Source organism: Pleurodeles waltl, chromosome 5 (genome assembly GCF_031143425.1).
Source record: "Pleurodeles waltl isolate 20211129_DDA chromosome 5, aPleWal1.hap1.20221129, whole genome shotgun sequence".
Taxonomy (NCBI): Eukaryota; Metazoa; Chordata; class Amphibia; order Caudata; family Salamandridae; genus Pleurodeles; species Pleurodeles waltl.
This window is the reverse complement of record NC_090444.1, coordinates 1,476,945,078-1,476,971,213: the sequence shown is the minus strand read 5'-3', so window position 1 is coordinate 1,476,971,213 and position 26,136 is coordinate 1,476,945,078. Positions and strand designations below refer to the sequence as shown.

The window sequence follows — 26,136 nt, the reverse complement described above, 5'->3', positions numbered from 1 at the left end:
AACATCCAAAGCATGGGCAAAATATTTTTTTTGTTTCTCAGAAACAAACCAATGGTCAAGGCTTGTGTTTTGTGCTTAAAACCTTAAAAGTGATCCTAGACTGAATAGTAGTTTCCTTTGAAGAAGTGGTGAATCCAAGGGATTCAATCACAATCCTCACATCAATGTTTTGAAGAATGGAAGGATGTTTCACCAGGGATTTGGCCATCCCCAGATACAGGGATTGTAATTAACATGGCAAAAAACGATATAGGCTCTTCAGCTGAAACAGTATGAAGAAGTAAAAGCAGAGACTTGGGGCCCCATTATGCTGACTGCCACATAAAGACCCTAGTGTCAGATCGGCAGGATACTGCCAGCACTGCTGGGATCCCAAAGGCCTGGCATTAGCAGAGATCGCGATCCACCAGGGCAGCGCTGCATTCAGTGCTGCCATGCAGATTATGACCTCGTTCTCTGTCAGCCTTTTTATAACAGTTTGACTGCCATGAAAAGGCTGGCGGAAAAAAGGTGCCGGGGACCACAGGGGAACACTTGCACTGCCCATGCACTTGGCATAGGCAGTGCAGGGGTTTCCCTGCCCAGCACACTCACAATGTTCACTGTCTGCGTTGCAGACAGTGAACATTGTGAGGGTACTGGTGCACCCTGTGGGCTACAGCATTCCCCTCAGCTCAATTACGAGCTGGAGACAATGCTGTAGCCTGTTTCCCGTTAGGTTGGCGCCATCGGCTTAGTGGGAAACTCTTAATAGGTCCGACTGGGTGCTCGCCACTACGGCGGCAGCCACCCTGGAGGGAGTTTGGCAGACTGGCTTTCCTGTCCGCCAAACTCAAAATGGGGGCCCTGATCTTTCAGCTGCTACCCAGAACCAACTTATAAATCAATTTTTAGAAACATTGCTTGGAAACAAAAGTCCCTCTGGCTCGGTGACCAAAAGAAAATGTCCGATAAACCAGACCTGCCACAAGTATCTCAGTATTTTCAAAGTAGGGCTTAAGCTAATGGCCAGTGACAAACCTCCTGACACTGTGTTTTTATATTTAAAACAACAGCAGGAGCAGAAACAATGGCACTGTGAAATAAATGACATTTTTATATGATTGACAGATTAAACTATTATGCGTAAAGCATTAGGATTTTTCCAGTATTAAATTCCAAAGCCATCACCTATGAAATGCCATATGACACCTGTGTACATTACAAATAGCATAAATTTCATTGCATGAAGTCTGGCCAGGTAAATCTGTACTACCGAGTGAGATGGTTTTTGTAGGAAAGTGGACTATTATTTGAGGTGGACAAGTGTCCACCTCAAAGGATAAGGCTAGATAGCAAATATATTATATAAAACAAATCTATGTTCAATACACGGTAAGATGACACAAAGCAATCAGACGTAATATTAAGGCAATTAATAAAGTTTTAAAACAGTGTATAAACAATAGAAAATGTCACACAAAAGACAATAAAACTCCACAACAAATTTTAAAGTAAAGATAACAATTATTGAGAATAATAAGACCAAAGTAATAATCATCCAATAAGTATCAAATATCCAATATATATTTTAATATACCTAAAGTGAAAAGGCACCAGAAAAAATAAATTGCCCAATGTAAGTCAATGGTTGCAAAAGAATAGGACCAATTTCAGGATTATAGTGATGGAGCTTGGGTTGAATACACTTGTTAGTAATTGGGCCTCTAGTTGGCAGAGATATACACCCTTGTCCAAGATAAGACCACAATCTTAGTCATGGTGAGTCACAACACAATCCAAATTATCCTGTGCTCACCCTCTGGTAGCTTGGCACAGATCAGGCAAGCTTAACGTAGAAGGCAATGTGTAAAATATGTCTGCAATGAGTCGCACAGTTTCACAGTGAAACCACCACAAAAAGTACTCCACACCAGTTTGGAAAATAGATGACAGTTATTTGAATGAACTAAGAAAACATAAATCCAATATGCACAAGTCAAGAAATCACCTTTTAAAGGTTTGAATGAGACTCAATCCTTAAGAATCAGTGTCTGTATCCTTTCAACAAACAGTACCTGGGATGTAAACGTACTGGGGCCGCAGAGGAGGCGATATGCTGAAAAATAATGCACTGCATTGGATTTTGTGGTGCAGCTCAGACAATGCTTTATTTCTTTCCCCGCTGCAAGGCGATAGGTCGATTTCCAGGAGGGTAGCCTTGGTTCCTCACTGCAATGCAGTGATATTTTGACACCCAGAGACGATGCATTGAAAATCCTTGATGCTCTGGTGAGAAGGAGCATGTGCTGCATTGGTCTGGTAGGCGATGCGGCCATTCATCAGCTGTGAGGCAGGCACTGCATTGATTTCTGCAGGTGTTGTGTCAATTTTCTGATGCACAGGGATTGTTTTCTCTTGGGTAAAGTCTTTGTGGCCCTGAGACTTCAGAACAGGAAGCATGCTCAATCCAAGTCCTTCCAGCAGAGCCAGGGGTCAGTGGGTAGCAGGGACAACAAGCAGGGCAGCAGTCCTTCAGCAAAGTAGTCCAGAAGAGTCCTTTGGGCAGCTAGGCAGTCCCTCTGACAGAGTTAATTGTAAATGCAGAAGTGTCTGATTTTGAAGGGTCACAGATCCAATATATATATATATATATAAACCCCAAAATGCATTTGAAGTGGGGGAAACCTCAAAGAGGTGTTTTGAAGTGTACAAGGTCCCCTTTCAACCCAGCCCTGTCTGCGAGGATCCCTGTCTGGGGTAATCAGTCCTTTGTGTGGGGTCAGGCCACTGGCATTTGAAGTGTAAGTGAGAAGTCAGCTCAGTTGAGAGGGCATCCATGGTACTATAATCCTTAACAAATCTTCTGTAGCAGCCAGTGAGGCCTAGGAAGGCTCTCACTTCAGTTTGGGTCGTAGGTGGTTGCAAAACTATGTTTGTTTCAATCTTGGCATGGAGGGACTGCACCTTGCCACCATCTACCAGTTGTCCCAAATATACCGCAGAACCCAGCCCAATTGTCTGTCCTGCCTATTGCAGGCCCTGGAGCACCTCTTCGAAGTGATGGAGGTGTTCCTCCCAGCTGGCACTGTAGACTGCAATGTCATCTATGTAGGTGAACAGAATGCCTTTTTACCAGCCAGGACCCCGTTAACCAACGCTTGGAATGTAGCAGGGGCATTCTCAAGCCAAAGGGCATCACCCAGAATTGGTACTGTCCCTCAGGGGTTGAGAACACTGACCTCTCTTTTGCCCCCTCAGTTAAGCCAATCTTCCCATACCCTGATGTCAAATGAAAGGTACTGAGGAAATTGACAGCGCCTACCCTGTCAATGAGCTCATCAGCTCTGAGGATGGGGTGTTCGTAATTTTGGGTGAAAGAATTGAGGCATCTATAGTCCACACAGAGCCAAAGTTCTGGCACCCAGTGAGGCAGCCTTTAGTACCAATACCACTAGGCTGGACTAGGGACTGCTAGAGGTTTCAATCACCCCCTAAAGTTAGCATCTTGGCAACTTCCTCCTTGATGCTGGTTCTTACCCTGTCTGACAACCTGTAAATGTTGTTCTTTACAGGGGGACTGTCTCCTGTGTCAATGTCATGGAAAACTGTCCAAGTAACTGATAACAGTAACCTTGCTGTTCTACGGACACAGAGTCAGATAGGTTGACAACCTCCACTGACCCATCATTTTCAGTGCAGAGAGGAGGCCAGGGAGTAGTTCACTTTCCTCCTCCACACCCTCATCTGTTGCAAGGAGCATGCTCACTTTGGACCACTCAAAGTGAGGCTTGAGTTAGTTCACATGGAGCACCCTTAGGGGATTTCTAGGGGTCTGGAGGTCCACTAAGTAAGTGGCCTCCCCATTACGCTTTTTCATTTCCTATAGGCCAGTCCAGAGGTCCTAGAGAGCTCTGGGCTGTACTGGTTCCATGACCCATAATATTTGGCCAGGCTGAAACTCTACCGAGTGGCCTTCTGGTCATACCAGCATTTCATTATCTCCTGACTAGCCTTGAGGTTGCTCTGGGCCTTCCTTTGGAAGCAGTGCATCTGGTTGCGGAGGGCTAACATGTAGCTGACCACATCCTGGGGGGCTTCCTGTGAGCTTTCTCCCACCCCTCTTCGACAATTTTTAGAGGTCCCCTAACAAGGTGGCCATAGAGGAGTACAAAGGGGCTGAACCCTACTCTTTTCTGTGGCACCTTCTTGTAGGCAAAGAGAAGACATGGCAAGAGAATGTCGCACTTATGCCTCATTGCCTCAAGTAAGCCTGCAATCATGCCCTTCAAAGTCTTGTTGAACCTCTCAGCTAGACCATTGGATTGAGGGTGATAGGGTGCAGTGAACTTGTAAGTTAAACCCCATGCATCCCACATCGACTTCATGTATGCAAACATGAAGTTAGTGCCTCTGTCAGATACTATCTCTTTGGGGAACCCCACATGGGTAAAGATCCCATCAAAGTTCTGGTCACCATAGGTGCAGTCACCATCCTCAGGGGAATGCCTTTGGGTAGGGTGTGGTATGGTCCACCAAGACCAGTATGAACCTGCTGTCTACGGTGTCTTGGGGTCCAATGGACCAATGATGTTGATGTCTGCCCTTTCAAAGAGGATGCCAACGATGGGAAGTGGAATCCTGACTTCCCACTGGCCTGGCAGGTAGGGCAGGACCTAAAGAATGTATCTGAGGCTGTCTTCATTCAGAGGCCAATATAAGTGGTCCACAAGCCTGGCAAAGATCTTGTCTTGTCGTATATGTCCTGCCATGGTTATTTTGTGAGCCAGTTCCAGTGGGAAGAGCCAGAAACACTGGGGGGTCACCAGCATATGTGCTGCCGCAGTACCCAAAGCCTTAGGAGATCATTCTCCCAGTAGATTAGGTGATCTCCAGAGGCTTCACCTGCTACATGGGCTGAGGCTTGCCACCTCAAGCCCTCAAGAGTGGGACACTCTTTTTGCGCTTTGCAGAATTCCTCCCTGGTAGGCCCACCCTCAACTTGCCAGCCAGCAAGCTCAGGTAGGTCACAGAGGGTGGCAATGTCCTCCCTGGTTGACTCAGGGGCCTCCTCATCAGGGACCCCATCAACCTCCACCACAGGAACTTTAGGAACCAGTTTCCTTTGCCCCTCTTCCTGGCAGCTGTCTGGGCCATTTTCTAGGGCTCCAGAAACCCTTGACTCCCATCCTGTGCAGTCATTGATCGTGTGGTTATACAGACCCACTCAGGCAATCCCATCATCTCCAAGTGAGACCTAAGTTTTACCTCCTTCCAGGTAGTGTGCTCCAGGTTATTTCCTAACAGACAGTCTACAGGCATGGCAGGGCTTACAGCAACTTTCAGAGTACCTGAGACCCTCCCCCCTCAAAGAGGACCATGATTGTCAGCAACTATGACTTGATGGAATGTCAGTAGGACCTTCTGTGATGACATCTGCTGATACTTGACAGTGGTCATGCTGGCTCTTGTGTCATAAAGAGCCTCTACCAGTTGCCCATTAATGATGAGCCACTCCTATATGTGGAAGCTTTAGAAGGTATGTGGGCTTTTGACACCATATCTGTATCCCCCAGGGACACTAGGGTCTGTTCCTCAAAACTATCTGGGACTACCTCCTCCCCAAGTGCTTCACTAGCCAACCCAGGTGTCCGCCCACCATTAGGGGGCTGTGCCCTCCTTGGACATTTGGAGTCTCCCTTTGAGTGACTACACTTGGAGAACTCTGCCCATTGGGGTACCCACCTCCCTGTCATGTGATCAAAGAACCCTTTCTTCTTAGGATCAGACTTGGACTGGTTACCACTACTCCCATGGGAATGTTTTTGGGGTCCTTAAGAGAACTCCTTATTTTAAAATTGTTCTCCCCCCTCTTTCTTCTGTTGGGAAGTCTGGCCACCTTTGTGGGTATTCAGAGATACCCTTTAGAACACTCTGGTTCTAGCCCAGAGGTCCGCCTCCTCAGCATGTTTCCTGGGATCAGTCAGTTTACTGTAACTAGGTGCTTGAGCACCTCTGTAAAACAAATACTGAGTGTGTATTCTGTTTGTCAAACAAAATGGCTTTCATGGGAGCGTACTTGGTCTGGTCCCCAAACTCTAATGTCAGAAGTGTGTCTCTTCAGGGACACCATGTGCCGTCAGTGGAACTTCATACCCAGATAACCACTTATCAATGTCACCTTCCACCACATAACTGGACACCAGCTCTTTAGGTAAATGAACCTTCTTGTCTCAATCAGGTACTGTACATATTCTGCCAGCATTACTGCTGGATTCAGACTGTCTTGCCTTGAACTCCAGCTCATTCAGACTCAGTTCATGAGCCAATAGAAGTTTTTTCCTCATCTTAGGCCCTTTCAGCTTCAGCTTTCCTCTCTTCTGCCCCCATTTTTAATTTTGCCTACTGCATCCTGAATTCTCTCTCTTTTCCTCTACAGTCATGCTCCCCCAACTCACCATGCTCTTGAGAATGGGATGCTGCCCAGGCCCTCAGCGCCTTTTGGTACTCTCCCTTCTTGGAAGCTCCACAGGCCGGTATCCCCATCTCTTTGCAAAAGCCCTTCAGCTGGGTAACAGTGTATTCCTCCAACTTAGACAATGTTAGAAATTGGGTCTCTAGTTGGCAGAGGTATACACCCTTGTCCAAGTAGGGACCACAGTCCCAGTCAGGGTAAGTCAAAACACAATCCAAATTATTCGGTGCTCACCCTCTGGTAGCTTGTCACACAGCATGCAGGTTTAACTTAGAAGGCAATGTGTAAAGTATTTGTGCAATAACTCATACAGTAACACAGTGAAAGCACAACAAAAGTACTCCACACCAGTTTAGGACAATAGATAATACTTATCTGAATAAAATAAGATCAAAGCAATAAAAGTCTAATATGCACAAGTCACGATATCATTTTTTAAAGATTTAAATGAGTCTCAATCCTTAAGAATCAGTGGTTGTATCCTTTTAACACACAGTAGCTGGGATGCATCAAACATAACGATGGACGGGGCCGCAGAGGAGGAGATGCGTTGATAAATAAGGCTCTGTGTCAGATTTTCTGGCCTGGCACAGATGGTTTTTTAGCCATGAGGCAAGCGCTGCATCGATTTCTGTAGGTGTCACGTCAATTTTCTGACACACGGGGATTTAATACACTTCAAGTCTTTGTGGCCCTGAGACTTCAGTACAGTAAGCAAGCTTAATCCAACTCCTTTCAGCAGAGTCAGGCACGACAGCAGGGCAACAAGCAGGGCAGCAGTCCTTACAGCAAAGCAGTCCAGATGAGTCCTTTGAGTAGCCAGGCAGTCCCTCTGACAGAGTCCAATTTAGATACTGAAGTGTCTGATTTTAGAGGGTCACAGACCCAGTATATATACCCAAAAATATCTTTGAAATGAATGGGGGAAACTTCACAGAGTGGTTTTGAAGTGCACAATGTCCCCCTTCAGCCCAACCCTGTCTGACAGGATCCTTGTGGGGGGTTAGCAGTCCTTTGTGTGGGGCCAGGCTACTAGCCTTTGAAGTGTGAGAGCCCCGCCACCCTTCCTGCCCAAGTAGACCCATTCAGTATGCAGATGAATGCAAATGTGGCTCAGTGTCCTGTGTTTATGGTGGTCTGGGTGGAATGCACAAAGGGGGCTGTCGACCAGCACAGACCAGATGTGGAATGGAGACAGGCTGTAAGACACAGAAGGCAGAAGGTACAGAAAAATTCCCACTTTCTGTCAACCAGTGCAGACCAGATGTGGAATGGAGACAGGCTGTAAGACACAGAAGGCAGAAGGTACAGAAAAATTCCCACTTTCTAAAAGTGGCATTTCTAAAATATTAATATCAAATCCAACTTCACCAGTAAGTAGGATTTTCTATTACCATACTGGCTATAGTAAAAAAGACAGGACCACTTCTTTCAGATCAGAATCCACCACTTAAAAGCACATAAGGACAGTCCTAATGTTGGCCTATGAGAGGAGCATCCCTCACAGTAGTCATTTGTGAGATTTTTACTACAAGGACATAAGTCATTGTCCTGCCATTTTACTTACATAGCACCCTGCCCTATGGGTTGCCTAGGTTCTACCTTAAGGATGACTTATATGTAGAAAAAGGGGGGTTTAAGGGTTGGCAAGTGTTTCTAAATTCCATGTCGAATTGTCAGTGAAACATAGTGAGACGTGGTTAAGGGGCTACTTATATGGGTGGCACAATCAGTGCTGCAGGCCCACTAGTAGCATTTATTTTATAGGCCCTGGGAATCTCTAGTGCACTTTACTAGGGACTTACAGGTAAATTAACTATGCCCATTGGGTAGGAGCCAATATTACCATGTTTAGGTGAGAGAGCACATGGACTTTAGCACTGGTCAGCCGTGGTAAAGTGTGCAGAGCCCTAAGACCAGCAAAAATAGGGGCAGAAAAATGGAGAGAGGCAGGGGGATGAACTACGGTTGTAAGGTCTAACAACATCAAGTTCATTGATCGCAGTAAAAGCCTGGGAGACAAAAAGCTGAAAAAAGATTTCAAGTCCCAGGTCACTTTCTTGAAGAAAACTGTTGAATTTATTTTTAAATCCTAATGCTGAATGTGACATTTTGTGAAGAAAATTCCCTTTTGCGTAGGAAACCACTAAAACTATAGCCATCACTGTGGAATCAAAGGCTGGATACCTAACTCAGGTTGGTCCTGCTGGTTCTCTTGAGCTTTTGAGGTTTTTCACTGAAAATCAAATAAAACATAGCCACTTTTTCTGGGTGGCGGAGATCTCCAAATAGGATGTAGCTGAAAAACATTCCAATGCTGTGGAGCTACCGGTTGGATAGTTTTACCTGTTGATACTGCTTAATCTATACTTAAATAGGTTTCCAAACATTTTGCACGTGCCAAAATAGCTACTGGAATATGGTTCTAAGGAACCTATGACCTTAAAGGAAGGCACATAGAGACTTTCAGGGTGTCAGACAGAGGCCAACAGCAAATTACTCTCCCAGTCCAGTGGCCACTGTTACACTGGCTTCTTCACAGAAATATCCTCTTCAGATCTTTTCATGTTCCTAGAGTCACCCAGGGGATCAGCCTTGTAACCCTTGGAGATCTTTTTCTGCTTGGATTTCAGGTGGAATGGGCCTCAATCTTCTCAGGTCCTTCTCACAGGTCACAGATGCCAAGTGCAGCAGGTGCAGTCCGCCTAGTGTCCTTTAACAAGTCTAACAGTGTACTGAGGAAGGCTAGATGAGGGTTGAGCTTTGTAGCGTTTACCAGCCTGTAGGTGCAGACACCCTAAGACACTCCTAGTTCCTCTCTCACTAGTAGCGTAAATACTCCCTGGTGTATCTACATTTCCAGTAGTTCCTCTTTGCCTTGCTGAAAACTGGTTCAAAAATGCAATAGGTCAGAGCAAATCCAAGATGGCCAAAGCCTTCACTCACATTACACCTGGGTGTTAAGAGCTGCAGGTAAGTATGGGGGAATATTATGGAAACTACTAGTATCCTTCCACACCTAACACTAAAATCCTGTTTGAAGCAAACCCTGTAGCTGCAACATAAAATGAGATGGAATTCTAGTAAGACAATGCAGGGTCTTTCAGTAACCAGACAGAGATACACAAGATTTGTTATCTGGGCCTGTTTGATCCCCTTCAAGAGCACGCACGTTTTACATGTGCTTCAGACAAGTCTATCATGCAGGATTCAACCCTTTGGTGCCATTAGGAGGGGCAGTAGCCCCCACCCCGAACGTTCTGCTGAGCCAAATGGGTCATCCCTGCTCGTTCAGGTCAACCTGTCAATCAAAGTGATCTATTGCATGGCTCATGGAAGGAACGTCATACCTCATTTCAGTCAAGGCAGCACCTGCATACTAAGACTAATTAGCGTATAGTGGTTTAGACAAATTGATTTATACATTTCCTAACCAGTTAGAATCATTGAGACTTCATGAACGAATTGGATTTTAAAAAAGTTCGGAATATGTTCCTAGTGGATAATGCAGAAATAAAGGTTTATTCGGCTTTATGAGTATGTCTCATGGGAACAGCTAAATCCAACACAGCAAAGAAATGTTTTATATTTTATTCACATATTAGCTATAATTTTGGAATGTACCACTTATAGGGTTTTTAGGCCTGAAAAAGAGTCTATTTCTACAAGTCCTTCTGCAAACATGCAAATTTGTAGACTCCTGGGGACCGAGCCTCAGTGCAGGCCTGTGTCATGTTTTCAGGGTCACAAAGTGGGTTGTACAATATAGCTCTTCACTCTACATATGCCATTTAATTTTACATGCCACAAGAAATAGGATTATATCAGTCCTATTGACTCCCCCTGCAGGCCTGGACCATTTTCAAACAAAGCTAATTTTATTTTACAAAGCCTTCACAACAGCACCTCTGCTGATTCCCAGCACATACACAGACAAGGCACCATCAGACTGCAGAATAAAAAGAGTGGAAAAAAAGAGAAAACAAGACAACTGGCCTTTTCCATGGATGCACCCAGGATTTGGAGCACTATCCCTGTATCATTAGGATCGTTCAAAGCTGCACAGATTTAGGAAAGAGTTGAACACTCACCTCTTTATAGAACACTACATCACAATACATTAACCATCCGCACCTCAGCTTCCTCTCTTATAACTCATTGACCTTAAGCTTGCCTTCAACAATGTTCAGGACTATGCTGTCTTTTGTCTGGGATGACTCTAATGAAATATCATATACATACACTCATATATAGATACAGACATACATACATACATACATACAACCATACACGTATAGGGCCACATGTATGTCCATTTCATTTTGCGAGTTTCTAATTGAGACTTTTTGTGAGTCACAATTATAGACTCACAAAATAAAATGTACAAATGTGTCTCAGACACATTCAGTGATTCCCAATGGGGTTGTAAATGACCAAACTCATCAATATTCATGAGGTAGGTCGCAATTTGCGACTCCATTGGGAATGACACACTCAGAGGGATGGTGGCCTGTTGGGGACAGCAGACCACCATATCTGTCACTGCTTTAAATAACGCATTTAAAAAAAAATGTGCAGCCCATTTTCCTTCAAGGAAAATAGAATACATTTCAAACAAAACAATTAAAAGTTTTCTTTTCATTTTTTCAGAGTAGACAGTGGTCAGTGGGACCACTATCTTCTCTGAAAAAATATTTCCACTTCCATTCAGAAAGGGGAATGTGTCCCTGGGGACATCTTGCCGTTTGCAAATGGGCTACCACTAACTTGAAACTGGTGGTAACTGCGAATGTTATGCAACCACATTCACAGTCACAAAACATTCCTATATTCCACATATTACCAGGAAGGGACCCCCTAAACATGATCCTTCCTAATACCGAATCACGAAAGCAAAATGCGATTCCATAATCAGGTTATTGAGTTACATTTTGCTTTGGTACATAGAAAAAAGCATTTTTCTGGCCACAAATGGCCCATTGAAAAAATGCTCTGTACACCTGGCCCCATGCATACACATGTGTAGTTGATAAACCATATGCAATAGCCTTAAAGTAAAAAGTAAATATGCCATAAACTCCTTCTGAAGGGAAGAGAGAACATGATTGATGTACATAATTTATTGTATTACATTATTATTGTGGTTGTTCTGGAAAATGTGAATCTGCTTTATTTTCATTTTGAAACCCACCTTTAATCTCATGTTAATTTGAGCAAATATGACACCTGCTTGTTTAGCTGGTGTAGACACAAATTCTGTGTACTAGTGCAGTATCATCATGAAAAGATCATATAAGCTTACTCTAATCTGTGCAATGTAGAGATACGTAATACAATAGGATTAAAAAGCAAGTATCTAAAATGACAACTGCTTGTTTTCTACATTCCAGTTGGTGGCAGTATCTAATTTCTACTACTATCTCTGGTTTACCTTACAGCTTCTTCATCTTGAAGGCAGAAGAAAAATGTTTTCTAACTCAGCCAGACTGAATGGTTAGTAGTTACCCTTCTGACCAAAACACCACACCCATCACACCCACCAGACGTCACTCAAACTTTAAAATATAAAAACATTTTTTTAATTCAGTACGTTTTTTTTAAGGAAAATGGGCTGCATTGTTTTAGGACAAAGTATACTTTATTTAAGACATCACAGGCATGTTGGTGTGTTGACCCCAGTCCACCATCCCTGCAATGGTCTCTAATTGTGGTGAGTTGCAATTTTCAATTCTTCTGATTAATATTTGTTAGGTAGACTGGAATGTGACCCAATACAATTCAGAATCTTACAAGCCAACCTATTATTACACAGACAATTTCTTAAATTCTTCTTTACTGGCTGAAAAAATACAGATCACAAATTTTGACCAGTATTTTTCCACCGGTACATAGCACATCTAACCCATGGATCAATCAACTCTTTCTGTGATATTTTTCAGTTGGCAATTTTCTGTGAACGTGTCTATGATAAATGTGGTTTTCTGGGCTCGTAAGAAGAATAAACTAGACATCATAGTCTACTTACTGGTACAAGGAATTTCTTAATCTCATCAAGGGCATGACTCATTCGTGAATATGCTTCCCCAGGAGGTGCAAACACTTCCATTAACACGTGAAGCTCATCACTCAAGTGGGAATATTTGGCTTCACCACTTTTCCTCAGTTCTTCCTCCTTTGAAAGTAATTGCAAATGAGAAAAATATGTAAATCAATTTATGTAAATATTACATTTAAATTGAACTAATGAAAGAGAACAATTCAAAGAATTAATCCAAAAGGAGGTCACACATGAAACATACAAATCTGACATAAAACACTTGAACCGAAAATGCAACACTGCGTGAATATGGCATGCTGTTATCATTTTTTAGCACTGGCAATGAATGTGTACTTTACAATAATGAAATATAGAGTAATACATGCAGTTACATTGTTAATAGTTGCATTGTATTGTATTAGGCACTTATAGAGCACATAGCTACCCTAGGGCATCCCAGCACTATTGTGTAGCACACATTACACAGAAGTAACAATGTTAAACATCTGCCATCACAGCCAGGCAATCAAAAAGATTGTTAACTGTGTGCTTTCTTATTGCGGCTGTATATTTCAACGACCATGTGTTTTATACCCGGTTTCTCTTCTTGGCTGCATTATGTGATCTTGGACACATCACAGTATCTTCTGCTCATTTTCATTTCAAACTTATCTTCGCTCATAAAAAAGGCTAAAAGCTTTTATTAACATCTCTGTAATAGAACAAAACCCCTCAAAGGAACCCATTTGGTCACATTTTAAATGCAGATGCAGGATGCTACCATGTGAACAAAGATAGTTATTATGCCAATCATACAGAATGCAATATTACTTTTAGCACAAAATATTAGGAACCACTGTTTCATTTTGAATATAATGTATTTAACATTTGGATGTATATTGCAGCACAATGATAATCAATGTAACAATAAAAAAATATAAATAAGGAGAATTGCATTTGTTTGGATTACTATTACACTCAACTTTACCTTTAGAATGTACAGAATTTGAAAAGTTCCTGGTTGGAAGTCAGTCTTTTCATTTTCTTCACCATTTGTTTGCTTTTGACATACACAGTTTTTAACCTATGGACTATGCATGAATATGGTAACTGTAGAATGCAAATCTAGCAGATAGTTCATTTAGCATTACATAGGGTCAGAGATACAGTCAAAGTGTGCTTCGAGGAGAAGCTCATTTATGGAGGTGGAAGGGGACTCTTACTGTGTTTTGATGTGGTGTTCTTCAAAAGAGGTCTTTATGCTGTTTTCCAAATTAGAGCACAGCAGTTCTGACAGAAATGAAGCTATAGTGACATATCTGAGGTGCATACATTGAGAAGGCCAGTTCAAAACCTTTTAGCAGCTTTCTCACTTCCAGCTTGGTAGTGTCTTGGCTGCATACGTGACAAGAGAGGGTCAGCTTACCAGCCAAATAGCCAAAGGTGCTGATCATGATAGTTTTGTAGATGATGCAGCTGTTTGTGTGAGTGGTGTTGTGTTTTAATATGTTCCTTTAAGTAATGTGCTAAGGATCAAGTGAAATGTTATACAAAGTTCCACACTGAACGTGGAACCTTGATAAAAAGAAACCTTGCCAGTTGAAAGATCGCACTGTGGGGTCTAGACATTTATTACTTATGGCAACCCAATAAACTAATCGGGCCAGATTTAAGAAAAGTGGTGCTACATATCTTGTAGTGCCCCATTTCTTGTGGCCCCTTATTTAAAATACGGCACACCATGGTGCAGGGTAGGGGGCAATTGCATCAGAATTTAAAAATGTTGGCACTAACCCTGAACAGTACATAGGGGCTCACTGAAAACAATGACATGCTAAAATGCTAAAAGAAATGACGCAAATAATTCTTTTAGATTTCTTTGTGCCATTTTTTGCAGTCCCCTTAATGGGGGAACACCCCCGTTGCATACATTATGCTTGGTGCAGGCATAATGTGGCGCAGGGGTTACAAAGTGGCAAAATGCATGTATTGTGCCACTTTGTAAACATGGCGTGGCGATTTTGGCCTTGTTGGGCCACATTAGCATAAAAATATTACAGTAATGTGGCACAAGGAGGAGCCAGGGGCTCTTAAAGCTGCCCCATCATCTTTTAAGAGAGTCTCCTTCATTTTACTGGCAACAATGGACTGCTAGACCCTGTTTTCGAGGAACCAAATGTGTGCGATATTGTGAACAAATCTGATAAACAAGTAATTAATTTGAAAGGTGTGTGGTGATGATAGCAGTCTGAGAGGGTCATTCTGGATTTTATGTGTGGTGCAAGTCTGTCTTCACACCAATATCGGTGGTAATGTAATTTACTTTACATTTAAACTATTTTAGGAGTACCTGAATTGCCGGTACAAGCTAGAGAGTCAGCATAAGATCCTTCATCCTTCTGTGCTTGAGGTTTCCAGAACTTCACAGTACTTCAAGTCCGAAGTGAGGCATTGTTTCAGTGATGCATTACGCATACAACTCACACTGAGACTACACCGCTTCGAGAGGCAGCCATATTTATTGAGGAGGCATGGTGGTGATGCTCACACCATGGTAACATTCATAGTGCATTGTTAGATTTTAGCGGTGTTGCTCTGATGTGCACACATTCAACGTGCATTATCAATATATATATATAATCTTGAACTTCGGTGATGCACACACCATGTTCGTGGAACAAAACTACCTATTCTGGGGTGTTTTGAGTCTGTGCTAAGCTTTAAGGGTAAGGAGGTTGTCAGCTGCATATTTGTCGTAGAGAGAGGTAGATTGCTCCTTGTTTAGAGAGAACAAAAATTGGTAATCATATTGGATCCTAATAGAAGTGAACAATTAATGGTTGTGAATAATTCACATGTAAAGCAGTAGAGAAAAGCATTCTCTGAAGCTTTTCAAGACAAACTGGGTAAACTAAAAGGATTTTCACATCGTGTCATCCTGAAGGAAGGTTCATTTCAAAAGTCCATGAAGTAAGAGGAGTTATTTTAGCTATGAAGGAGGAGCTGTCCGCAGAATTAAACAAACTTTGCTCTGAAGGGATTAATGAACCTATAGAAGCATCTGAGTAGTTGAGTCCTCTTGTGCTAGCATGGAAATCTGACGCAAATATCTGAATGTGTGTTGATTTACATGACCTTAATGAATGTATATGGATAGACTGACATCCCTTACCTAATATTAATATAATTTTGAGCACACAGGAAGAAGGTGAATGTTTTACTACATCAGATCTATCCAAAGCATAACGCCAGATTGTTTTGCATCATGTCAGTAGACATTTAGCATCATTCATAACACCACAAGGAGGTTTTAGGTAGTTTTTCAACAGATCATGCAAAAGATCTTGGCTAGCATAAACCATGTTGCTGTTTTTCAAGATGATATTCTGGTGTATGGGACAGATCAGAAGAAGCATGATTGAGTATTGACACAGGAATTGAATAAATTACAAGGAACAGGCCTCACAATAGGTACAGAGAAATGTAAATTTGCTGTATCAAAAGTCGAATACCTTAGTCATGTAATTGGAGCAAATGGTATTAAGCCTGAATTGAAATTACTGCAAGCCACTGGATGTGTCTCTAGCCCAACAAAAAAGAACAATTGAAATCATTCCTTGGACTGGCTGAATATTACACTGAATTTGTGACTCATTTTGCTGTTTTAACTGGGCTATGAAATTACTACTCATGAACGGTGAAAAATATGTATGGTCTAATGAATGTGAATAGTCATTTTCAGCTGCTAACGAAGGGATTACCAAAGCTCCCATTTTGAAACTGTTTAATTTGGAACATAAAACCATCCTCAGCACTGATGCGATCGCATATGGTTTGGGTGCTGTGCTTATGAAGTTGCATCAAGGAAAAAATAGTTACTTTTTTTGCATCTAGGACTCTGGAGGGAGCTGAGAAAAGTTACTCAGTCAATGAAAAAGAGGCCCTAGCTTGCTGGTTGAGGGTTCAGCGTTTTTTAACACATCTATGGGGCATACAGTTTGAGCTAAAAATGGATAATAAGCTTTTTGGTGACTGTGTTTTCAACAAAAGGAGGGGGAAAAGTTATACCTTGCATGGCAAAATGATAATACAGAGTACAGGAATTTCCATTCACCATGAAATATGTGCCAGGTACAGAGAACACTAGGGCTGACCATCATTCACGGCTACTAGTTGAATCTTCAGGGGAAGATATCCTAGAAGTTCAAGACTCTAAGGATTGGATGGTAGCCACAGGAGGACAGTTGTTAAAGGGAGCCAGCCATTACTAAAGAGTAATGGAAGAAGGCTGTGGACCAAGATAAGGGATTGTGTAAGGTCAAACAAAATGTGACTAATGTGTAGAAGAAACAATGGGTGAATGTTTGCTGTGAAAATACAAATTGGTGTTGTCAGAGTTATCTGTGTTTGATGATATGGTATGTAGATGTGAAAGACAGGTAGTTCCAATTTCTGTCTGAGAAAGGTTGATTAAACTACTACATGAAGGGCGTGGAGGGATGTCAGGTATGAGGCGTAAAGCACAATGGATATTTGGTACACCAGGAATGGACAATGAAATAGAAAGATTTGCAAGGAATTGTGAAAGTTGTTGGATAAGTGACAAGTCTGGGGGGGTTAAGGAGTCACCTATTGTACTTATTAAATGTCTGGAGAGTGTGTGAAGTAAGGTTGGTATAGATATCTGTGGTCTATTTAGTCTCTAGGTCTAAAAAACAAGTTTGTGATTGTGATGGTAGACTATTTGTCCAAATGGTCTGAAGTTTGCATTGTGGATGAGATGTGATTGTTTTTTGAGAGATCTTTTTTTGCAAGGGAAAACATTCCTGAGGAGGTTGTTAAAAATAATGGCCCTCAATTAATGTCACAGAAAATAGAAGAGTTTAAAAAAAATCTTGGCATACAGCATCACAGGACAGCTCTCTATCATCCTCGGGAAAAGGACCACTTGAGAGATTTAACAGAGTTTTTCGGGGGAGTGTCTGCAGTTGGCAGTTAGGAGTAGTTTGAAATGGAAAGATGAGCTTAGGAACATGTTATGGAATTACAGGTGTACTCTACATTCTGTGACAGAAGATTCCCCTTTCTTGTTATTACGAGGGACAAAACCAGTGGCTATGGCTTATCTTGTATGGATGAGAGGGGAAAAGAGTGCAGGTTGTGATTTTGGCGCGGTATCAAAAAAATTAAAAGAGAAACAAATGTACTTATCAATTGAAAGAGGGAGAATATGTGCGTGGAAAATTGGGTACTGCTATGACAAAAGGAGACTCAAAGTTTTCTAATACCAAGAGAATAATGAAGGTATGTGAAAATGTTGTTGTGCTGAAAGGTAATGAAAAGTGGAACATTAGGAGATTGGTTTCATGTGGTGCAAGATTTCAACATGATATAGGAGGGGATGACAATGTTTGCTCAGAAAAAAAGAAACAAGCAAAGCATATCTTGAGAGGAAAATAATCCGACCATTGTTGCTAAGGGACTATGTAGGTTAGGCAGCTTTTGCTTCCTAGGAATTGTAAGATCATTGTGAAAAATATTTATATAGATGAACTTTACTGGAATTGTACTTATTTGTTTATTGAGGAGGAGATGTGTTGTGTTTTAATATCTCCTTTAAGAAATGTGTTAAAGATCAAGTGGAATCTTTATATAATGTTCCACACTGAATGTAGAACCTTAGGAAAAATAAATTTTGTCAGTTTAAAGATTGATTGATGCGTCCAGATGTTTATTGCTTATGGGAATCCAATAAACATATTCTCTTTTAAGAGAGTCTCCTTCATTTCATGCGTTGTGTCATCAGGATGAAGGAGACGTAATTACATCAAGCCTTAGATGAGGCATGCTGCAGCATGTAGGGTGACCTCAAGGTGGTGAGTGTGGAGTCAAGGTGGCCAAGGGCATTTCTAACATTTGGTACAAAATGATCAGGTCTTAAACAGAGAATGTAAGGATGCAAGGACTGGTTTCTGCTTTACAAGGACAACCATTTTTAGAATTAGGATATCGTTCTTTTTTCAAAGGTCACATAAGGAATGGAGTGAAGTAAAACATGCTCCCCCTTCTGTTTTGATGAACTATATGCAGCACCCGTTTCATGCAAACAAGCTGAATAGTCTTTATTACATGTCAAATATTTAACAGCCCATTTTTGCTAACTTCTAACAGGCAAAATATAACAAAATAAATATTCAGTATTCAGGTCATCCAGAATAGGAGAGCAAATGAATGATCACATTTTGACAAGCTATAATTCTTTATCAATGTTTGAATTACTGAATATAGCATAGCAGAAAGTCAGCTAAAGTATTTAGCGAGCAGCCATCCACCCCACTGGCTAGCTTCCTGTTGTTGACACCCAGACTAGTTAATTTAGACGATTGAGAAGGGGGAGCACTTTTAATACAAGGAGGCAGTACAGGGTCATCCTCTGAAGGGGTTCATAGAAAGAGTGAAATGACTGTGAGGAAAAGAAGATTTCAGCTTAATATAAATTATAAAATTGTTGCTGAAAATCTTCTTAATTGTAAAAACATATTTTAAATAAATTTGAATTTTTAACTTCTGTAAACACATACAAAATATTTACAAAATAAATGAGATAAACAGAAAATCTCTAAATGCAAAACCCAAACAACAAAATTAAATCCAAAATAAATGTAGAATATGTAATACATAATCATGAACTAAAATTGTAAAGGCGTTAATAAAAAACACCTTTATTTGTGGGGTGTACATGCACTTTTCTATCTCTAGCCCTATAAACATTGGAATAAGCACATATAACTTGTGGTTGAACATATTTACTTTTGTAACCCCAGACCAATAAATATTTACTTAATTGCATCTAATTGAGGGGGGCATATGCACTAATCTAACTCCAGTCCCTCAAACATCTCTTTGCATATATTTGCGGGGATGTATACAATTCTAACTCTAGTCCTACAAACACTGGAGTATTTGCATTTAATGGGAAGGAAATGTTTCCTATTTTATATAAGTTCAACAAACATTTAGGTAATTGCAAAACATTTGGGGAACGTCATTTTCTATCGTAACTGCAGTACAACAAACAATGGACTGAGTGCAGATATTTGGAGATGTTGCAATTATTAAAATAACTAACATGGCCAAAATATTATAAATACAATTACAAAAATGCAGGTTAAAATATGTTTTAAATAAAATGCAAACTTTCCAAAACTTATTTATTTAAAAAAATATATATTTGCTTGAAAAATCAATTTAATCAAAATAGTTTGGTTTCATTTAGCTTTTTCATGAAGTTCTGCTATACGTAATTAACAAAATAACATTCTAAATGTTTAAAATAATTTTACCAAAACGTATCAAATGCCAAGGTTCTTAGGGGTTCATTTCGACCTCGGCGGTCTTTTGACAAGACCGCCGAGGGACCGCCGTGCTGAAGACCGCCAGTGGTGGCGGTTTTCCGCTCGGCATATTATGACTGCTGGCAGCCCTCTGTCCTTTTCCGGACAGAGAGCCGCCAGCAGCCATACTGGCGGGCGGCGGGGAAGTGGAGGTTGCTCCACCTCCACCGCCATGTCAATAGAACACCGCCCACCGAATCACGTTCTGTGATTCGGCGTGGCGGTGTTCTGTTGACGGTGTGGTGGCGGCGGAGCAGCCCCCATGGATCCCGTCCACTCCCGGAGGATCAACGGACAAGGTAAGTTGATCGTCCATTAGGGGAGGGGGTGGGGGGGTTGTGTGTTGTGTGCGTGCATGGGGGTGTGCATGTGTGTATGTAGAGGGGGTGCGTGAGTGCGTGTATGCATGCCGGGGTGTTGTGTGTTTGGAAATGAGTGCGTGTCTGTCTGTATGTGTGTCTGTATGGATGTGTGCGTGTATGTCTGAATGTGGGTGTGTGCGTATGACTGTGTGTGTGGCTGTTGGCATGTATGTTGGTGTGTGTGTGGGTATGTGTCTTGGTGGTGCCTGTGTGCGTGTCGGGTGTAAATGTGTAATGTAATGTTGGGGGTATGGGTGGGGAGGGGGGTCCTGCCACCTTTGGGGTGGCAGGGGTGGTGGGGGGTGTAGGGGAAGGACTTGGGGTGGGGGAGACCCCTATCAGTGCCAGGGAAGGAATTCCCTGGCACTGATATTGCTCACCACCATGGATTTCATGGCGGTTCCAAACCCCATGAAATCCATGGCGGTCAGCCGGGTCATGATACCGCTGGCGGTATTGTGACGACCGCCGGGCTGGAGACCCATGTCTCCAGCCCAGCGGTCATCTTCGCCCTGGCGGTCGGATCGGAGAACTGGCGGATGACCATGGCAGTAACCGCCATGGTCATAATTCCAAATATTTTACCGCCAGCCTGTTGGTGGTAGGACCGCCACTTCTCCGCCAACCGCCAGGGTTGTAATGAGGGCCTTAATGTTTTATTTTAAAATACTACCACCCTATTCCACCATAAAACAGATGCCAATCCAAAAAAGGAAATTTTAACAATCATTAAAATAACAATACATAAAAATGCAATATTAAGTTAAAGCATCAAAAAGTATTAATAAAATGTTTTATAAAACACCACTCACTCAATAGCTCAATAAAGTCCAATAACCAAAAATGCATGTAAAAGTTTAAATATTTATGATATATTTTACATAGGTAGTAACAATCTAACTTTAAAACAAAAAAGACAAATCTGTACAAAAATTATACTAAACACCATGATACTTAGCTTATCAATATTTAAAGTTCAGTATTTCATTTGGGAAAAATTATGGATTTACCCACAATATTCTCGCCCTCGATACTTTAGTACTCCTGATGTTTTGACCTTGATATTTTCCTGTCAATATGGAGTAGTATTTACCTGCCTATCATGAACAACTAGTTTTTCACTTGTCTGTTGTTAATGGATCCTTTATTTGCATTTTGTTTGCAACGTTTGACTCCTACTCAATATATATTCCAGTGACAGTTTTCAATTCAATATCAGTATTCACCATTAAACACTCTGCTATTAATGAGAAATTATTTCATCAATCATGTCACGGTTTTAATGTTCCACATTTGATTAGCATGTCATTGTCATGGTTATAAAACCTGACCTTAGATGTGCATGAAGTTTGTGTAATGAGCATAAATAAATAAAAATGGGGACTGACAAGAACCCTTGAACCACTTTTCACTAGTAACCTGTGTTTGCTCATTAGAAAGAAAGAATGTAACCAATTTACAAGTTTGCACTGACAATCCTACAATGTCCTGGTATCTGTAAACTACATCCTGTACCCTTTTTATTATGATAGAGTGGTTAAATGTGACAAATACCACCAAAGTTCCGAAACCAATAGCAAAGCAGAAATAAATTAATTATGATGGGAAGCAATGAGGGTTTTGAATTAAGAGTAGAAATAAACATAAGTAGAGATGACTCTCATTTTATTGGAATAAAACCCATATATAACCAATGTTTGACCTATTGTGGAAACTACAAAGTGACAGCCAGGCTTTTATAATATATTTAATGGGAAATATATACTAAAATAAGGCTGTTTTGTGGATTCAAAATTTTGAGTAATGGCTGGGAAACATCCAGGCCTTTTGGCAATAGAACCTCTGTCAATTTATGTACTGGGCCAATGGTCAATGGACCTTAGATCCCTCAACAGGATTTTTATTTCTTTATATTTTCTACTGCTAGCAATTTGGTCGCTGTTAAGAAGCACTCATCGTGCGTTGTCTGTGTCCCTTTGTACAAAGCACCCCATCAAAAAGTGTAGGAAAATATAGGATACTGCACTGTTCTTATGTTTTGGTGTGAGTGTTTGTGTTGCTGATTATACAAAATCATGCTGGTTCTTTCTCAGTGCACAAACCATGCTAAGTTCTTCCCCACAAACAAAGTCTTCAAACGTGATACTGATGACTCATCATCCTTGTCAAATGTATTTTCACCTGCTTGGCTCCCGTCTCTAACAATGTGAGTGCAACGTGAGTAAAAAGCTATTTAAGCCAAATCAATCATCATTTCCTTGCTTGGTTTCGAGAGTTCTGGCTCTTGTGTCAGAGTGTTCCTGTGACGATCCTTGTGTGAGAGAGCAGATTTCCTGCAAGAAAGGATTTTGGTTCATCTCTTGGAAAAGGCAAAGCCCAGCACCTTTACTAGTAAGATTCTTATCCTGCCCCCTGTGCCCCTGGGTGCTTCAAGGTCAGTGTTATCAGATTTCTTTTACAGAGAAAAAGAGAGAAATGAATGTGACTTTCTCAGAGAAAGACTGTTTATAAAGGTGAACATTTATTTTAAAGAAACTGCTGTCTTTTATTTTGTGAACTTTCGAATATTATGGTAAAAGTTAATCAGGATACGTTTTTGAGTTGACTATGCAGTAATAGTCATTTTATTTACTTCTGGAATTCTGTTGAAAGAATACAGAGAAATGGAAAGACAATATTGCTAACGTCAATGAAAAGAAGTGAACATTAATGCAACTTTAATTTTACCTGTCAGCACTCAGTGCCAGCATTGACTACAGCATTGACTACGGTGTGTGAATGTGTGTTTTGATCTATGTTACATTGTTTTCTACACACTAAAGGGCTATACTTATTTCTGTTCATTGTCTCTCACATAGGCATTGTGATATACTATAAAAGAGGCGTGTTCCTTTGGATTGGATGTCACAGGAGATTCTGATAGCAGTTTAACTCTTCCCTCTCCCATCTTCCCTATCCTTACCGCTCCCCCACAGGAGTTATTCCCTCTGTAGCTGATATTCTTGGCTTTGAGAGAACAATTCATAGGGGTGTGGGTTACCTCATTGCCCCCGCGGATACCTGGATTTCAGGTGAGTGGTCCTGGCATTGTCAGCTTGATACATGTCTGAGCAGGGAACACACCATTGTTCCTGGTGGGTTGTGCATATATCACATCTTTTGAAATAGCGTGATTAAAAAAATTATCAAAATGACTGGCCATGTCCAGTCTTTATTTTTTACTAAAAAGTGTTTGCAAAAATTTTTGAGGCACTAACTGCCTAATCGTTTTTCGTCCTCCTCTGAGCCACAAGATGAGGGGAATGAGAATGACATTATGACGTTAACATTATGAAGCACACTCCTCTTTCTTCTTGGAAGTGGATTATGTCTCCAACAAATATCCACTTGCATAACACATCTGTATTATATAATTAACTCCAACCCAAGAGGAGCGTTGGCTCTTAAAATGCATGGCTTGGCACTTCTTAATACTTAGAAGTCAGTTCTGTATGCAATTTCTGAATCAAGATTTAAGTATACATTGTCACAGTATTTACATATTATTGTATTTCTATTTCTAATGGACTTTAGAAACCTCTCAAAGATGATTATTTAATGTAGATATTTTTGAAAATGACCCTTTCTGCAGGGCGACCCCAAATCTTTTGCTTTCCTTCTCTCTTTTTTACTGAATTTGTTTTCGTTGGCTTTAGGACTCTGGGCGCTTTACTACTTCTAACCAGTTCTAAAGTGCTTGTGCTAACTTCCCTGAAACATGGTAACATTGGTGTATCCACAATTGGCTTATTTAATGTATTTCTAATTCCTTAGTAAAATGAACTATAAGTGTCTAGGACCTGTAAATTAAATGCTACTAGAGGGCATGGAGAACAGATTGTGCCACCCACTTAAGTAGCCCATTAACCATGTGTCAGCCCTGCCACTGCAGAGCCTGTATGTGCAGTTTAACTCCATGACGACTTGGTATTTAAAACCCATTGCCAAGCCTTAAGTTCCCTTTTTATTACACATAAGACACACCTGAGGTATAATCTTGGTAAACACAGGGCAGGGTGCTGTGTAAGTAAAAGGCAGGAGATATATTTTTAGCTTTCCATGTTCTAGTAGTGATACATTCTCAAATTCCTTTTTCAGTACTATGAAGCCTTCCCCTCTTATAGGGTAACACTGGGGATTCCTTTATACATTTATAAAGTGTAATTCCTGATTGGAAAGAGGTAGAGCTGTCATGTTTAGTACCTATGGGATTGTAATGATAAATCCTCTTTAATGGTAAAGTCAAATTTATTATTACAACAGTAAAAATGTCACTTTTAGAACGTTTGCATTTTTTTGTTCTTAGCCCTGTGTGCCTGCTGCCTGCCTGCGATACACGTCTGTGATGGGTAACAGCTGGGCCCTGTGCATTCCCCCTAGATGGCCACACATAATAGGAGGTTAGGTGTTACTTGATAGACCTTGATGGGCCATTTACTGGTTGATGGGGATGGCGCTTGGCACTGCCTCACTTATATCTGAATAGGCTTGTCCCGTCTGCACTAAATAGGGCTTAACAACCCTGCATTGTCACTCCAGCCAGATTGAAGCCAGGACTGCGGAGGCAGGGCATCTGTGCACTTCAAAGGTATGCCTCTAGAAGCTTCTCCCACCTTCCAAAACCAAGGCACTAACGTATAAATACTGGACCACAGACACCACTACTTTAGTACACTTCTAGACCTGTGCATACTCTGCCAGGAAAAAGGACTGCTGTGCTGCTAAAAGGACTGGCACACTGCTGGACTGCTACTTTTCTGTGCTCTTGCTTTGCTGTGCTGTGCTGACCTGTGTCTTGCCTGAGAATGAAAAGGACTGGACCTGCATCTCTACAGCTCAGATCCCAGTGTGACTCTAAGCGCTAGCAGACTGGCCTCCTGTTTTCTGAAGTCTCAGAGACACAAAAAACATCTGACCAACCTGCTCCTGCACCTGGACTCTGCCATTTGTGAGTCTGCTATGACAAGTGGTAGCACCCTTGTCCTGGGCCCTTAGAAGTGGGCCTAGGGTTCACTCACCGGAACCACTGCAAAGCCTTGCAAAGCAACGCCACACAGACCACGCACTAGGATTTAAGGTAGTTTGTCCAGTGGGCCTAAGTGGGCTCCTGTATATGGCCCACACTCTATTGTGGTCGACCTGAACTCTTGACTTTTGTCCTGGTCCAGCACGAGCAGTTAACTTCAGTTGGCTCTTTGCGCTTATATGCACTATTTCCACCTAAATCTTTAAAATTGGATATCTCAGGATCTACTTATTTAATTTTTGTTGTTGTGGCCTTGTTCTATTTATACAAATATTCTCTATTTTTCTAACCTAGTGTGGTGTCTTTTTGTGGTGTTTTCACTGTGTTACTGTATTAAGTGTTCCACAAATACTTTACACCTTGCCTCTTAAGTAAAGCTTGACTCCTCTACCAGAGGGTGAGCCCAGGTTAATTTAGGGTGTGTATCTTACTTATCCTGACTAGGATTGTGGTTCCTGCTTGGACAGGGTGCATACCTCTGCCAACTGGAGCCACAATTTCTAACAGATATTGTTAGAAATGGGGTCTCTAGTTGACAATGGTTCGGACCCTCACTGTAGTCAGAGTAAGTGAGTCACTCAGCTAAGATAACCCCTATTCACCCACTTGGAAGCTTGACATGAGCAGCCTGGCTTATCTGAGAGGCAATGTGTAAAGCAAATTGCACACACATTCAGTAACAGAGTGAAAGCATCACAAAATTACTCCACACTAGTTTAGCAAAATAGCAAACATTTATCTGAGTAAAAGCAGACAAAATGACATAAATCCAACATACAGGTACACAATTTCAAAGATTAAATCTTAGTAAAGTGCTTAGAAAC

The 26,136-nt window shown here is 41.4% G+C and overlaps 1 protein-coding gene across 4 annotated transcripts in view; it reads right to left on the bottom strand.

The window, feature by feature from the left end:
• Window positions 1-26,136, bottom strand: part of KHDRBS2 (KH RNA binding domain containing, signal transduction associated 2) — a 1,516,682-nt gene that overhangs the window by 712,805 nt on the left and 777,741 nt on the right. For all 4 annotated transcript variants that reach the window (XR_011203853.1, XR_011203854.1, XM_069235755.1 and 1 more), the window contains exon 5: window positions 12,480-12,626. Coding sequence is in view for 2 of the 4 variants with exons in the window: in XM_069235755.1 (XP_069091856.1) it covers window positions 12,480-12,626 (147 nt within the window). In the remaining 2 variants the exon portion in view is untranslated. The remainder of the gene's footprint in view (window positions 1-12,479; window positions 12,627-26,136) is intronic.